Source organism: Nomascus leucogenys, chromosome 8 (assembly GCF_006542625.1).
Source record: "Nomascus leucogenys isolate Asia chromosome 8, Asia_NLE_v1, whole genome shotgun sequence".
Taxonomy (NCBI): Eukaryota; Metazoa; Chordata; class Mammalia; order Primates; family Hylobatidae; genus Nomascus; species Nomascus leucogenys.
The window spans coordinates 4,924,982-4,939,878 of NC_044388.1; the positions used below are offsets into that span (position 1 = coordinate 4,924,982).

Genomic DNA, 14,897 nt, shown 5'->3' on the forward strand with positions numbered 1-14,897 from the left:
GGTAAGACAATGCAGGCAGGAGGCCTTGAGGAGGTTCAGAGATTCAATTAAGTGACAGAACTCCATTTTCTGGAAAACTTAGAAGATCAGGAAAGATCTCAGTCTGAGATGAATTAGGCAATCAGACAGGGATCCAAAATAGTGACTAAAATACTTGAACCAGGGTATATAAGGGCATGCTTAATCATAGAGGAATAAAGTTAACAATATCATTATTGGAAATTGAGCATAGCATACAATCAGAACTGACTTAGAAAGATTCAATTGCATGCTGAGCCCAAGAATTATTGATCATAGACTCCTTGTATTCTCAATACTTACGGAAAGGATTGGTTTTAGATTCTAGGGGTAGGACGAGAAGCCAGTCAAAATTTATAGGGGTCTAAAGCATTAGAGATCTTTTTTAAAAAGATTATATGAGTTACAAGTATAAAATAAAGAAGTGAGTACTTATTTAGAATAAGAAAAGAAAGCCCAATAATTTAGAGAATCCTTGGAGCTCAGGCCCCTTTTTTCTAAGATTTCCCCAGGCAGTTTCTGAGAAGTGTTTTCTTAGTGATTGTTCCTGATTACAGTCTGGCTTCCCTTCCAGCCTAGCATATTGTACAACTCCCAGACACTCCTACCACTTACAGGGGCCTTTGCAAATGAGGGGCATTGATATTTAAGCATTAATAGTTTCAGGGTAAATCTGCCTCTGGGCAGAGCAAATGTCAGAGAATGGAGCTAAATGGTCCCGAGAAGCAGGAGAATGAGAGATTATAAGGGCAGAGAGTCAGTAAAAAAAAAAAAAAAAAAAAACATTAGACACTACTGTTGAACAAGAAAATGTTGACTATACATGGTGATTAATCATAATTAATGCTAATCTGGTGTTACCTATGCCAACAAGTATGTCATTGTGTGGAACTTTGGTCAAACATATTTGGAAGACTGAATGTGAATGCCACAGTGATTGCTGACCCTGAAGGATGACTCATGGCCAAGACAGTTCTGCCCAATCATTTTGACTAGTCACAAACATCTGCTAGAATCATCCTCAAAATACTTGTGTTTGCTGGCATTCTTTCCTATCCTGGCATGCTCTTCTTACTTTGAACTTGGCTGAGTTTAGTTTTACATCTGACATCATTTTGCTAGGTACAAGGGTTTCGCAACTCATATCCACATAAAGAAGATTCCAGATAAGCACACTAAGATGACTAAAACATAGAATTAGTATTATTTTAAAAATATACTTTAAAGTGTCCTTATCTTCTCTTGAAGACAAATAAGAAATGAAAGAAATAAAACACCTCAGAAAATAAACCATGCTCATTTTCCCTGTGATAAATTACCGTTTTTGTCGCACAAGGAAACCTGTTTTACTTATGTGTTAAGCAGGTCATTGTATTAAGTCTAGCTCCTAGGAAATTCTTCCCTTTACTATTTTTGTTTGGTTCTTTTTATTTTTAGCTTCTTAAAATGTAGTTGGTCTCATATAGGCTTTGTTTGAAAGGACGTTCAGCTTTGAAAAAGTCACCTGGTAAATCATTCCTGTCAAATTACAGGTTAAAGAATTAAAAGGGAAAACTGCTGGGGCCATGGACTATACTGCAAACCTCTCATATATAAAGGGGAGCTTCAGATTTGTGGCAACTTGATCATCCTAAAATTAGAGAGGTCATCCCCTGACATCTGCAGCAGAGACCTGATTTAGAATGAAGAGTCATAGCACAAAAGTTCTGCTTCATGGTGTTCTCTAAGCCCTCATCTCCAGTTTCTATCTTATATTCACTGTGGTTTCTACTCCCATCTAAGTTCTGATCTTAAACTTGTGTTTCCCAATGCTATAATCAATTACCTCTCTGAGGCTTCCTCCTATTCCCCAGTCTCTCTTCTGTAACACTTTTCCTATTTATCTGACTTTAACAGTCTCCTTTGCTGATTTCTTTTTTCCTCTTTCCTCAAAAGGGTCCGCCTTCTCTGCGTTTCAGCTCTTGGATGTCTGGTGGTTTTTCTTTGTCTTCTAATTCATTTAACATCCCCCTTCCTCTGTACCTCCAGGGTTATTACACGAATTCCCAAAGCTTTACGTCTTACTCACTCCACAAATATTCATTGAATAAATATTCATTGACTCCTTTTGCTCTCTTACGCCCACATTCAGACATCAAATTTTGTTGACTCTACATTCAAATCTATCTGGAAATTGACCTTCATTTACTGCTGCTGACTTGCTTAAAGCCTCCGTCATCTCTCTCCTGGACCACTGCATTAGTTTTCAGGTTGGTCTACAGGTCTACAGACTTTCTGTTTTATTTCTCCACTCACTCTCCCTTATCTTCCTCTAATGTGGCAGCTGTGGACTCTGATCCTTTTTAAATCCTACTTCAGATCATGTCACTGCTCTGCTTAGAACCATCCAAATGGCTTTTCAATTCATCCAGGGTAAAGGACAAAGCTGTTCCTAGGTTCTAACCTTATCACACTGTTTATCTGCTTGCCTCCGCCCTGCTTTTTACCTCTCAGGCTTCATCTCCTACTGTTCTTATGCACAGTCACTGAACACTCAATTGCCCTCTTGCCTCCTCACAATACCCCAGATATTTCTGGTCTCACAGTACTTGCACTTCCTGTTTCTTCTGCCTGGAACACAGATCCCCTGTACATCCTGGCCCCCTCTTTTTCTCACCGCTTTCAGATCTTTGCTCAAGAATCGTCTTCTCAGTGGGGCTTTCCCAGGATTCCTTACTAAGGTTTCGGTATACCTCCCCTCCTTATTGGTCCTTCCCAGTTACCTTTCCTGATTTACTTTCTCTCTACCACTTATTACCTTATATGTTTATCTCTGTTTCACCTGAAACTAAAGCACAGTAGATTTTTGTTTTTTCTGTCACTAATAAATTTGTTTTTACCAACATCTATCTAGAACAATGCCTGAGATATAGTAGTCATGGAATATTTTTTGAATGAATCAATGAATAAACAAATATGCTACTATGGTACTTACTCTTCAATGATGAAAAATAATTGAATCCTGACCTTAACAGACACACTAATAATAATTCTAAGAAAAGACCCTGTCACAAATGAGAGAGGTTTTCTTCAGAAGTTAGAAATCATGGAACAGGGACATCTAAACCCATCCTGAGGTAGGGTAAGGTACCCCAGCTGGGCTTCCTGTAGGAGGTGGCACTTGAGCTTGACAGACATTAGCCCAATGAAGGAAGGAGGACAGGTTTTGTCATCCTTTTTTTTTTTTTTTAAGATATAGGGATAACATGAACAGAGGTATGGTTGCTGAGCAAATGCTGCTTCTCTCATTTCTCCTCAAATTTCCTTACCATTTCTGAGCATGTCACCCTTACTTCTTATGATCAAGAGTTACATCATCGGAGTGGCTGCTACCATAGCAGATTGGGAATGCCTGGGAACTAATGAGTGTCCCTCAGCCCTTAAATCAATGACTGATGGGTGTTGGGAATATATATCCCAGTTCTCTGACCCATTGACCAGGATATTTTTGAGTACATCAATTTTGTGGGATTAAGCTCCCATTACCCACTGTGGTTGATTTAATTGGATATTTTCCCTTTCCTGTGTCATTTTAGCCTCACCTATCTTGTTTTCTCAAGATTCTCCACAAATCGCTAGTCACTGAATTTGGGCTCATGCTTGGGCTTTGGAGGAACCCAAATGATTCCTACCTAAACTTCAGAGAATTAAAGTGACAAAGTATTTGGTCTGCTTTAGGAGATAATAAAGCAAACTACGTTGGTTGGGTTTAGTTTGGCATGAAGGAATCTGAATACTAGGTTAGGGAATGTGGATTGTTTCCAAATCTGTTATGAAATCTGTTTGAGGATGAAGCAATCAAAAGGATATCTGAGTATGATTATCTAGTTGTGGTATATAGTGGTATTACACTGACGGTAGGGAAAGTCTACAGGAAATGGCATAGCATACACTCAAGAGTGCATTAGTTAGTGGGTAGTAGTGAGAATGGAAAGGAATAGATGAAGAGAAAACATGAAGGGAAAAAATGACAAGATTTGGAGTCCAGCTCTGTGAGTTGGCGGGTGTGGGGGATGGGAAGAGAGAAGTAAAAATGTCTGAGGCCATATGAAGTTACAGAGCGGTAGTATCAACAGAGATGAGGGAGCTGAGTGGGATCTGGATTTGATGAGTTAAAAGACATATCGGGCCGGGCTTGGTGGCTCACGCCTGTAATCCCAACACGTTGGGAGGCCGAAGCGAGAGGATCACGAGGTCAGGAGATCGAGACCATCCTGGCTAACACGGTGAAACCCCATTTCTACTAAAAATACAAAAAAAAAAAAAAATTAGCCAGGCCTGGTGGCGAGCGCCTGTAGTCCCAGCTACTCGGGAGGCTGAGGCAGGAGAATGGTGTGAACCCGGGAGGCGGAGGGAGCTTGCAGTGAGGGGATATTGCACCACTGCACTCCAGCCTGGGCCACAGAGCGAGACTGTCTCAAAAAAAAAAAAAAGACATATCGAGTTTGTGCCAATGGAACATCCAAGTAGAAATGTTCAGCAGATGGCTGGAAATATAAGAAAGCAGGAAGGATTTGGTTTCAGAATTGGGGCTCTTTCAGACTGTGTTAGAAATGTCTAGGTATTTGAAACTCCCAAAGAAACACTTGCTTTATACGAGTCTCACAGCACAGACGTTGTGACTCTTAACAGAGAAGGATGTCAAAATAACCTGAAATTATTAGTGGACTTTTGGAGTTTAAACACACACACACACACACCACCTGTGATGCACAGAAGCCGTTAGGCATTCATGGGGGGAACGGGGGCTTGAGAGGGCAGGAAGCCAGGTTGTAGCTCTGCAAGTTCTTAAAGATACTGGAGAACCAAGGAAGCAAGAAGTCAAGTTCAAGGAGTTTGGCAATTGCAGGTTTGGCTTTCTGGAGACAGATCTGGCCAAAACACCAGCCATTCCTAGCAGAGTCCTTGGACTTAGAGGACTGATGCTGTTTGCTTTGTGCCTAGTTTTATGAAGCTGTACTTGCCACACATGAAAGGCTGTTATTAAGGAATCCATCTTTTAGCTCTTTTTTCCCCTTCAGACTAAATAAACCTATTTCATTCTTCTCACAGGTCATAGTTTCCATTTCTTTAATTATTTGTTACTCTTCTCAGAACTTTCTCCAGTTTTCCTCTTCTTTTAAAAAACTGAGACCAAACCTTCAAAACGGAGTAATAACTGGCTTATTTCTGGGCACAGGAAATGATTCTTTTCTAAAATGTCACATCCCAGGCAACATTTCTTTGCAGGGTTTTCCACCTGTTTTTAATGCTATCAAGATACGATGAAAGCATTAAGTTCATGTTATCTTGATATGTTAATTTTAGACAAAACGTGATCATAATGGAACACATTTTTCCATAATTTTCTGTCTTAATTTCAAAGGCCCAGAGTTATAACGGGTGTTGTCTCGATTTTTTTTTTTTTTTCTAATTTCACGAAAATTTAGGCAGGAGATTCCACAATGGGAGCAGTTTGGTTCTCTTTCTCCTGTAAGATAGCTTAAGTCATTAAATGTATGAGGCAAAACTGTCAAGCTTTTTTCTTAATTGTGCTTTTGCTCCCATTCATTCCAACAAATTAAAGCCTTGGCTAGTTAAAATGTGAGAACAGAAAAAAGGGAATTTTCTTAGACAACAGTCAAAAGTGGAAGCAGTGGGGGCCAAGGCTCAGAGATCTCGACCTCTCCGACCACGTCTTTGGGAGTAATTTTCCATGCGGACTGGAGGAAGATCTTGTAAGCACAGCCCCGGCATTACACACGTTGGGCTCCGATTCCGCAGGATTTACAAGCCTCATTACTGGAAAGAGTCTAAGGCTCTCTTGGCACAAGCGGCGGAGCAAGAAATGTTCACTGGACAATAAAACTTTCGGTTTACGGTGTAAAATAAAAGCACGGGCTTCCTTTTACAGGGTGATGAACCTGCCCCTGAATTAATGAGGGGCGATCCATTTCCATGGCTTAAGAGTCTGGCGAGGTCCCAGTCAGCCAAGATTGCTGCAGATTTGCAGTCACTTCAGACTGGGTGGAGTATCCAAGTCCAAAGAAGAGCAAATTCTCACCCTTCGAGGCTGCCGTGGAAGCTACCGGGGCTGGGACAGCAGAGAGGAACCCAGACGGGAACACCGCCCTCCCGCCAGACTCCCGGCGGCTCCTCCTCCCTCTCCCAAACCCACTCCCAAAGCTAAGTGCAGGCCTCCCCGTTCCAGCCAGAAGCGCTGCGTGAGCCTCCACACGTAGCCGCAGGCAGCTCCTTAAATAGCGTCCGAGCCGAGCAAACAGTCCAGACGTGGGGCCCAGGAGGGCGAGCTGAGGCGACCGCACCGGGCGCGCAGCGGCGGCGGGTCAGCGGGCGGCCAATAGCCAGGGCGCGGCCCGCCCCGTCGCCTCCCCTCGGGGAGCCTATAAGGCCTCCGCAGCGCCCCGGGCGCCTGCTGCTCCGCGCCTCCGCCGACGACCTCACTCTGCTGCGTTACGCGCCGCTCCGGCTGCCCGCAGCGCGCCTTCGCTCCCGCCCGCTCCCGCCCGCAATCGCCGGCCCAGGGAGGACCCGGGTCTCTGCGTTCTCGCGAGAAGCGCGGCGCTGCGGGGCCGTGGGCGCCTGAGCCCGCGCGGCCCTCGAGGGCCGAATATGGGGAGGCGCACGGTAAAGCCTCAGCTGCTGTTCCTGGCGCTCGTCCTCCACCCCTGGAATCCCTGTCTGGGTGCGGACTCGGAGAAGCCCTCGAGCATCCCCACAGGTGAGCACCCCGCGGTCCGCTGCTGTCCCGCGAGGCTCGGCCGGCGGGGGTGGGGGGGGCAGTTCATTCATGCACCAGCCCTTTCGCGGGGCTGGCCGGGTGAGTAGTGGGGGCCTGTCCCTCCTCTCCAGGGCCGCCGGGGTCTTCCCTAGAATTGCGGTCGGGCTGCGCTGGTCCCAGGGGAAGTGTAGGGGCACCCGCCCTCGTTGACTCCTTGGAGTTCTCGGTGAACTCAGCGTGCCCGAATTTCCCTGCAGGAGTTTCCTTTTGGACTTGCAGGTCATGGGCACCAACACCTTTCCTGCAGCTCTCCCTTCCCTTCCTTTCCGAGAGCTGGCATGGATTTATCCGTGATGGACGAGGCAGTACTCCTTCTGTGACCTAAACACGGGGCTTAGTGTACTTTCTAATTGATGGTGACACATTCCTTCCAGCACTCCAGGAAGCAGCCGATAACACCTCCCTCTTGCCAAAAACAACGCTCGCTCGAAAACCTTAGTTGTTTTCAGTAAGGCTGCCTGGCTACCCAGTACCTCCAGGCGGCAGCTTTCCTCCTTTGGGATCTGAAGGGGAAGCTGTGGACACACAGCTGCTCCCCTTACCTACCCTTTTCTTGAGCCCCGTGCCGTTTCTTGTTTTCAGAAGCTGTGTAACTTTTTGCATTTAGCCAGATTAAAGAGAGTTTCACCACGTCTGTCTAAACATGCTTTGCTGCCTTTTGTGGCACATGAAAAATCCTTGGAGTTTTCCACATTTGTGCTCTTTGTGCTCAACTCTCTGAAATTAGGGCTTGCATTTAAATGACCTTCTAATGTCCTTTTTGTTTTGTTTTGTTTTTTGTTAAGTCATTTTGGCACCATTTTTTCCTCCAAGTTTATAATAGAGTGCTTTTCTACTTGAACTTTTCTTAAGCCTAAGGACAGAAATTTCTATTTCAGAGTTACATTCAGAAAGTGACATTTGGTTTGCAGTCCAGCTAATCCATGTAGCAATAGTTTTGTCTTCATCTTTTAAGTGTTTCAGAAAGCGTCAGCAGGCTGACCTGCCTATCTTTCTACAAAACAGTGCTTGCTTTGTTAGCTTGAGAAACTTCAGCATTCAGATGGATTTCTATCAGTTACAGGATGCTTTTCTTTCTGTTAGGTATATGTGACCGTTTAAAAATGGATTTCTGAACCCGTGTGATTCCTCTAAATTTGAACTAAACTTTTGCATAATTTAAAAATATTTCTTTTAACATAATATCTAGAAAGCAGAAAGTAAATACTTTCAGCAAATTTGGAAGTAGAGAAATTTAAAAAGGAAAAACAACAAAAAGACTTCCCCAGAAAAATGTCTTTCTTTGTTGAAACACCCAAGGAAATTTTAATTGGGAAGTAAAATAACCTCTAAGGACTTTGTAATATTTAGAGAGGCCTCTCTGACCTTTGTGTATTTTATTCCACTTCATTGCCAACACCCCTAACTTTTTAATAGAGGACATCCCTTTGTATCTGCCTTTATATTTATAGTCATCATCAAATTCCCTTCTCACTCTGGATTTTAAATTTCATGGAACTGGACAGTAAACTTTTAATGGATTGTGATATCAGAGAAAGAGAATTTTAGATATGAAAGTTTCCTCAGGAAAAGACCACATGAAACCCACTGTTTAAATCTGAGGACTGGTCACTTGGTAATCAGGCATGGGGAATTCGGTTGGGGTCGAAATGTGGGAAAATACTAATTTGTGATAGGTGAAGCCAGCAGTAGTCAGTTTGATTACAAATTTCGGTGTAGGTAGGTGTTCTCATAGGTTATGTGATAAATTAATAAATGTAGAGGTAAACTGCTTGATAAGGTGGGCAGAATCATGGACTGTGGTCTATTCTTTACATATTTCAACTGAAAATTACTAAATAGAAACTTATTCGTTGACATAAATATCAAGATCTTCTATAGGACCCTAAATTGTCTAGCTTAATAGTTCTTTAAGAAGAGTGCTTATCATCTCTAACCCTGTATATTTGTCAACGTGTCCTAGCTAACTAATTAAGAAATGGTTTAGATCACAATTTCTTGGCCCTATTGACATTTTGAGCCAGACACTTCTTTGCTTTGGGGAATTATCCTGTGCATTGATGTTTAGCAGTATCCTTAACCTCTGTGCACTGGATGCCAGTAGTATTCCATTTCTAATCTGAGCACCAAAAAAAAAAAAAAAAAAAAGCCAAATGTCCCCAGAGGGACAAAATTGCCCAGGCTTAAGAATCACTGGATTAGACTAATCTATTTATATTTGAGGCAATATGGCATTATAGCATTACTGGAATGATAACAGCAAATCATTTTTGAAAACAAATATTTATAGTGATTTTCAGTTTACCCACTGTATTTGGGAATGTGATACACATTCATCAATTTTTGGAGTATAATTTTTCCTAGCTCTGGTGCTTTGTTGACCAGAGTTGAGAACATAGCTTTTTGTTAAATTTTTGAGAGTTCTGTGTGCTGTGTTGATTCCTTTTGGTTGCCACTTTATTCTTAGCATGGAAAGACTAAATAAGATTTTGGCTAAAATAATCATTTTCTCTGAAAATAATGGATAGGAATTGTTACTTGAAAATTATATCCTTATAGGAGCTTTCAGAGGCAGAACCTTCCTAATCAGTGCCAGTAAATCAGGTTCATACCCTGATTTATCTTTCCTGCCCTTTCTGCCTTCTAGATGGGATAAGGAGAAGGTGGATGTATTCCTGCCAAGTCTTTGCCGTCAGGTCTGCAGACCTGGATCAAATTTGTGTGTGTTTTCTGAGGCACCTTACTGTTCTATGATCCAAATTGGGCAGAAACCAAGTTTTGGGCAAAAATAAAGGAAATGGTTTCAAATGTTTCTGTCAAGACCAGTATTTTTCTACCACATTCATTCATTTATAAACTCTCTAATTTACTGTGGTACATTCAAGGAAAAAAGGAAAGGTTTGTCCCTATCTACTGATGCAAACTGGCAATTTACGGGGCGGAGAGGGAAAGAGCAAGGGCCTGGAGAAACCTCTGGAAGAGAGAGGGTCCTGTCCTCTGTACTTTCTGTATTCTGTGCTTCAGCCACACAGAATGACATATCATCCATAAACAGACTGTGCCTTTTATTTCACATGACAACAGACATATAAAACAACTGTAGAGAATGTGAAGACAAGAAATGAAAATTAAATTGAGCTACCCTTTTCCATCCATCACATGGGACAAAGCATCTTAAAATAAACTCTGATTGTACCAAATGTCAGGATGGGAATTGACCATTGATGGAAGCACAGTGTCTTTGGAAAACAATTTAATAATATCTACTGGAATTGAGAATCCACATGTCCTGTAATCCTAGATATGTACATGAATAGCACTCTCAAATTTCTGTTCCTTCCTTTTTAGTTTTTTGAAATCCTGTTTATTGTTTAAGTCTAGCTCCTAGGAAATTCTTCCCCTGGCTATTTTTGTTTGGTTTTTATTTTTAACTTCCTAATGTGGTTGGTTTAAACAAATCATATTTACTTTGTACCATAGGTCCTTATGTTTAATAAATTATAAACTCTTTAAAGTGAAGGGCTGAGTTTCATTCGTTTTTATGCTCTTCAGTGTCCACACTGTTCTTTTGCCACAGACATTCTCAGGTTTTGTTTACTGAGTTTCTGGCCTGTTCTGAGAATTATGAAAAGTGGCATGCAGTCAATGAGGTTGCTAGTTTCTTCTTCCCCCAGAACTTTATCTGAATTCACTGAGCTTCCTTTCTCTGCTTGGGAACCCATATGCTACATGATTTAACAGCTTAGAAGTGAAATATCTGCTGCCTTGTTTCTGAACCGTGTTTGGCAACCCTTCTCCACAGGTTGTATTTCCCCCTTTACCTGCTTTACTCAATACAAAGTGGCACCTTCACTATTACTTTCAGGTAGTTGGGTGCCATAATTTTTTTTATTGGTGGTGAGATGGAGATTTGGAATGGTTACATACCTTGCACAAGCTCACATAGCTGGAAAGCAGTAGAAGAGGGGCCTGTGCCCCTTCTTCAGGCTGTGCTTGTCTTTCCTGACCTCATAATTGTTGTCTTGGACTTTTGGGACCTATGGGAAAGAAACAGAAACTCGCCATCAGTGACTTAGAGAAACAAAAGGAAAGCTTTGCTAAAAGGGAAAAGACATAATTTGCAGGTTATGTAAAAGGAGGAGAAAGGAGTAGGCACAGGCCAAAGGAAAACTGGGCCCTAGGCCAGAGTGGTAAATTATGGCCCATAGGCCAAATCTAGCAGACCCCCAAACAGCTACCTGTGTTTGTGTGGTCTGTGAACTAACACAGATGTTTACGTTTTTAAATGGTTGAAAAATATCAAAAGGAGAATAATGTATTATGAAACATGAAAATTATATGAAATTAAAGTTTTATTGGCTCTCAGCCACATTCATTCGTTTACATATTGTCTGGCTGCTTTGGTGCTACGAGGCAGAGCTGAGTAGTAGTTACAGAGGGTATGAGGCCTGCAAAGTCTGAAATATTTACTAGCTGGTCCTTTACAGAAAAACTTTGCCGAACCTTGCCTTAGGAGATGACATTCCCACTTAAGTTGTGGCTCATGCCGATCTGCTGCTCTGTGGGAAGGAGCTGGCTTCTGGACAGTAGCAGCTGGCTCTGGGCATTTCAGAGACCTGTTTTTCATTTTAGAATTTGCAGGTGATTCCTATGGTGTTTTGCATTCAAACATAGAGCTTCTCTGTTACATCTTTTTAAACACAGCACTTGAAGCTAACGAGACATGTTCTTTGGTGTAAATAGTGTTCTCATGATCAAAAATGAATAAAACACTGATGGCTAGTTGGAAAGGAGATGCATATTTCTTCTTCAGAGCTTGAGTATATTCTATAAATTTGTTCTAGGAACCTGGTTATGAATTTGTGGCTGAGCTCCTGGGAGGAAATAATTAGCACATTTATCAATGAGTATTTTTATTTTTCTTTAATCATTGCTATAAATTAGGCTAAACTGAGAATTTGGTGGCTTTTAAAATGACATATTCTTTTTAATTTACATCTCACTCATTTGCATTTGCTGTAGAATGCTTGCCTCGCCAAACTAAACTGAACAGAACTAATTTTCTTTTTTTTTTTTTTGAGACGGAGTCTCGCTCTGTCGCCCAGGTTGGAGTGCAGTGGCATGATCTCGGCTCACTGCAGCCTCTGCCTCCTGGGTTCAAGCAATTGTCTGCCTCAGTCTCCTGAGAAGCTGGGATTATAGGCGCCTGCCACCATGCCCGGCTAATTTTTGTATTTTTTTTTAGTAGAGATGGGGTTTCACCATCTTGGCTAGGCTGGTCTTGAACTCCTGACCTCGTGATCCAACCCCCTTGGCCTCCCAAAGTGCTGGGATTACAGGCGTGAGCCACCGTGCCTGGCCAACAAAACTAATTTTAAAAGCTGTTGAGATTGCAGTTAAAAACAGTTATCTAGAATAGTAGCATTATAGAGACTGTGTTATTTTATTTATTTATTTATAGACAGGGTCTCACTCTGTGGGTCAGGCTAGAATGCAATGATGCTATCATAGTTCACTGCAGCCTGAAACTCCTGGGCTCAGGTGATCCTGCTTATCAAACCTCAGCCTCCCAAGTAGCTGGGACTACAACTCTGTTGTTATTTGTTATCTTTATTCTGCTTACCACCTTAAAGCCTACATGTTGCCACCCGTATTTGGTAATTACACTACTAAAGATGGTGTAGCAGTACAGAATTGATTACTGTCCGACTGTGTCACAAAGATACCTCTTCAAACAATACTGTTTATAATTTAAAAATATAGTAACTTCAAATAAGTTTTTGTTTTCAGAGTAACTTTACAAGCAATTCAAAGAGCAAAGATACATTGTTTTTACACACAGAAGGAAGATTTTCATTACAGTTTTTTTTGTGTATCAAAAGAGGGAAATGTACTTTTGTTAATTTTAATTTGGTTTTCTTCAAAACAATACAATCAGGTTTATGCATTTACATACTTAGTTACTGACTCATGCATTTTTTTCAGGCCTTGATTGTTTCAGTAGCATATTGTGGCAGATTTAGGAAAATAATAATCATTTAAAAATTTCTATTAAAATATGTATATACTCCCCCTTTCTTGAATTTATTTCTTAAAGGAGATGTGATTAAGTGAGAAAATGTGTAATTTGTTAGTGTGGAAATATGCTTCATGTTTACAATTTTCTGCTATAAGAAATTAGGTTTAAAGTTAGGTTCGTAATTAAATTTTAACCAGGGAAAAATCTATAAACAGCAACTGGCTAACCTTTGCTCTTCATTTCAAGAGCAATTAACACTATTTTTTTTTTTTTTTGCTGTTCTTTTTTATTATTAGTCTTCTCACAAGAGAATATCAGTTTCTTTGCAAGTTCATGAGTGATGGGGATACTCCCCAGGCATTATCAATACAGAAGTGACAAGGTATACTACATTGGAGTGTCCTTTCCTTTTTTGGCTGAAGAACTACTGTATTTATAATAAAAATCTACACCAGAAGTTTAAAGAAAAAACCATATTTCAAGTTTGAATACAATAAAGAACATGATTATTACTGTAAATATACTCAATAGACTTTTAATACAAATAAAAGTCTTGGTGAACATATGGCTAAAATGAGGGGCTACTTGAGGCAGGGGAGTGGTCAGGAAAAGTGTTTCATAGAAACATTGGTGAATTTTCAAAAATGGGCCAGAGTTGAAATTAAATATCATTTGTTATACTGATAGTTTATTGATTTTAATATTGCTTTTATTGTGTGCCTAAGACATTCTGGTGCATTAACTAATCATCTGCTCGTTTAATTTGGGGTTATATTCTCAAATTTTTACAAAGAACTTTCTCATTTGCTTTCTAGTTACTGCTAACCTATTTTAGGGTTCCTTCCAAAGGGTGGGTGAGAGATAGGACTTTCCTCTGATTTAAATGCTGTTTTTCTTTTTTTCTTCTTCTTTTTTTTTTTTGCTGTGGACGGGTAAAAATTCTTTATGGGATAAAGGAATTTTCAAGTACACATAATTTTTATTGTTCTTGACAGTACTCCTGGTTAGTTTCGGACACTCAAGTGCTGTAAGGAGATATTGAATATGCATCATGCTCCACAGCTTCACCCTCCCACAGGCACAGCAACAAGTGAAATAGAAAAGTGGATTTTGGCAACCTTGGCTTTCTGATGCTAGGGCATCGATCTGGCCTGAGAGAAGAAAAGCTCTGGAAGCTACACTTTATTCCAGAGCCCCAGCACACAGTGTCTCATAGGCAAGGCTGGTCTGTCATTGACTCTTCCGTTTCAAATGGTTTGAAGCCACAACTTCTGTGGGCTTTCAGGTGTGAAATATTTACAGGTGCTGCACACAGGGCTAAGAAGGGGGCCAGTAACATTTAGGTCTTTTTAAATGCATTCTCTAACAGGTTCTTTAAACATTTAAATCTTTCCTTCCTGTTTCTAGCAATGTACTAAACACCAACAGCTATTTCATCTTTAAAAATTCTGCAAATACAGAATTTACATTATTTCTTTTTGAAAAAAAGGCACCAGCTAACAGTTTGCTGGTAGACTAAAATGATCTCCTCAATGTGATCACCTGGGGAGGTCTTAGAGCACTGTTGTTAGGAAGAGGGCAGATGGGTTCTTTGATGGGATTTTTCCAGTCTTGCCCAAGCCAGCTCTGAGGCACCTTGTCTTCAGAGGCCTCTTCTCCTGCTCTGGCTATGCTGGTTCTTTCCTGGCCTCCAGCTGGCACCACAGTGGTGACCAGAATGCCCTGCTGGTCCAGGGCCTCTGGAATTCCTGCCGGCCACGTCTAGAGAAGGACAATCCTCCTTTTCTTCTTAGTTTAGTTTAGACAAGGTTGGAATTTTTCAAACAGTGACTTTACTAAGTAACCAAGGGCAAAACAAAACAAAACCCCACACTGGAAAATCACCGAAGCAAAGAAATGAACAGACTTACAATGTAGAGATTCAGAGTTCTTATTCTCCTCTGACTTTGGTATAGTTCTGTATTGAAATTCTAAGATTCGCGCAGGGAAAATAATGTATATATAAAACTGAGCAAATCAAAGAAGCACTTATGGGTAAGC

The 14,897-nt window shown here is 41.1% G+C and overlaps 1 protein-coding gene across 3 annotated transcripts in view; it reads left to right on the forward strand.

Moving 5' to 3' along the window:
* Nucleotides 1-6,428: 6,428 nt before the first annotated feature.
* The window catches only part of PLOD2 (procollagen-lysine,2-oxoglutarate 5-dioxygenase 2), a 92,665-nt gene continuing 84,196 nt past the window's right edge, over nt 6,429-14,897 (forward strand). Inside the window, exon 1 of one of the 3 annotated variants that reach the window (XM_012508568.2) lies at nt 6,429-6,778. In XM_012508568.2, the coding sequence (XP_012364022.1) occupies nt 6,670-6,778 (109 nt within the window). In that variant the 5' untranslated portion in view covers nt 6,429-6,669. The remainder of the gene's footprint in view (nt 6,779-14,897) is intronic. The other 2 variants (XM_003265353.3, XM_030816695.1) reach the window with 2 other exon arrangements.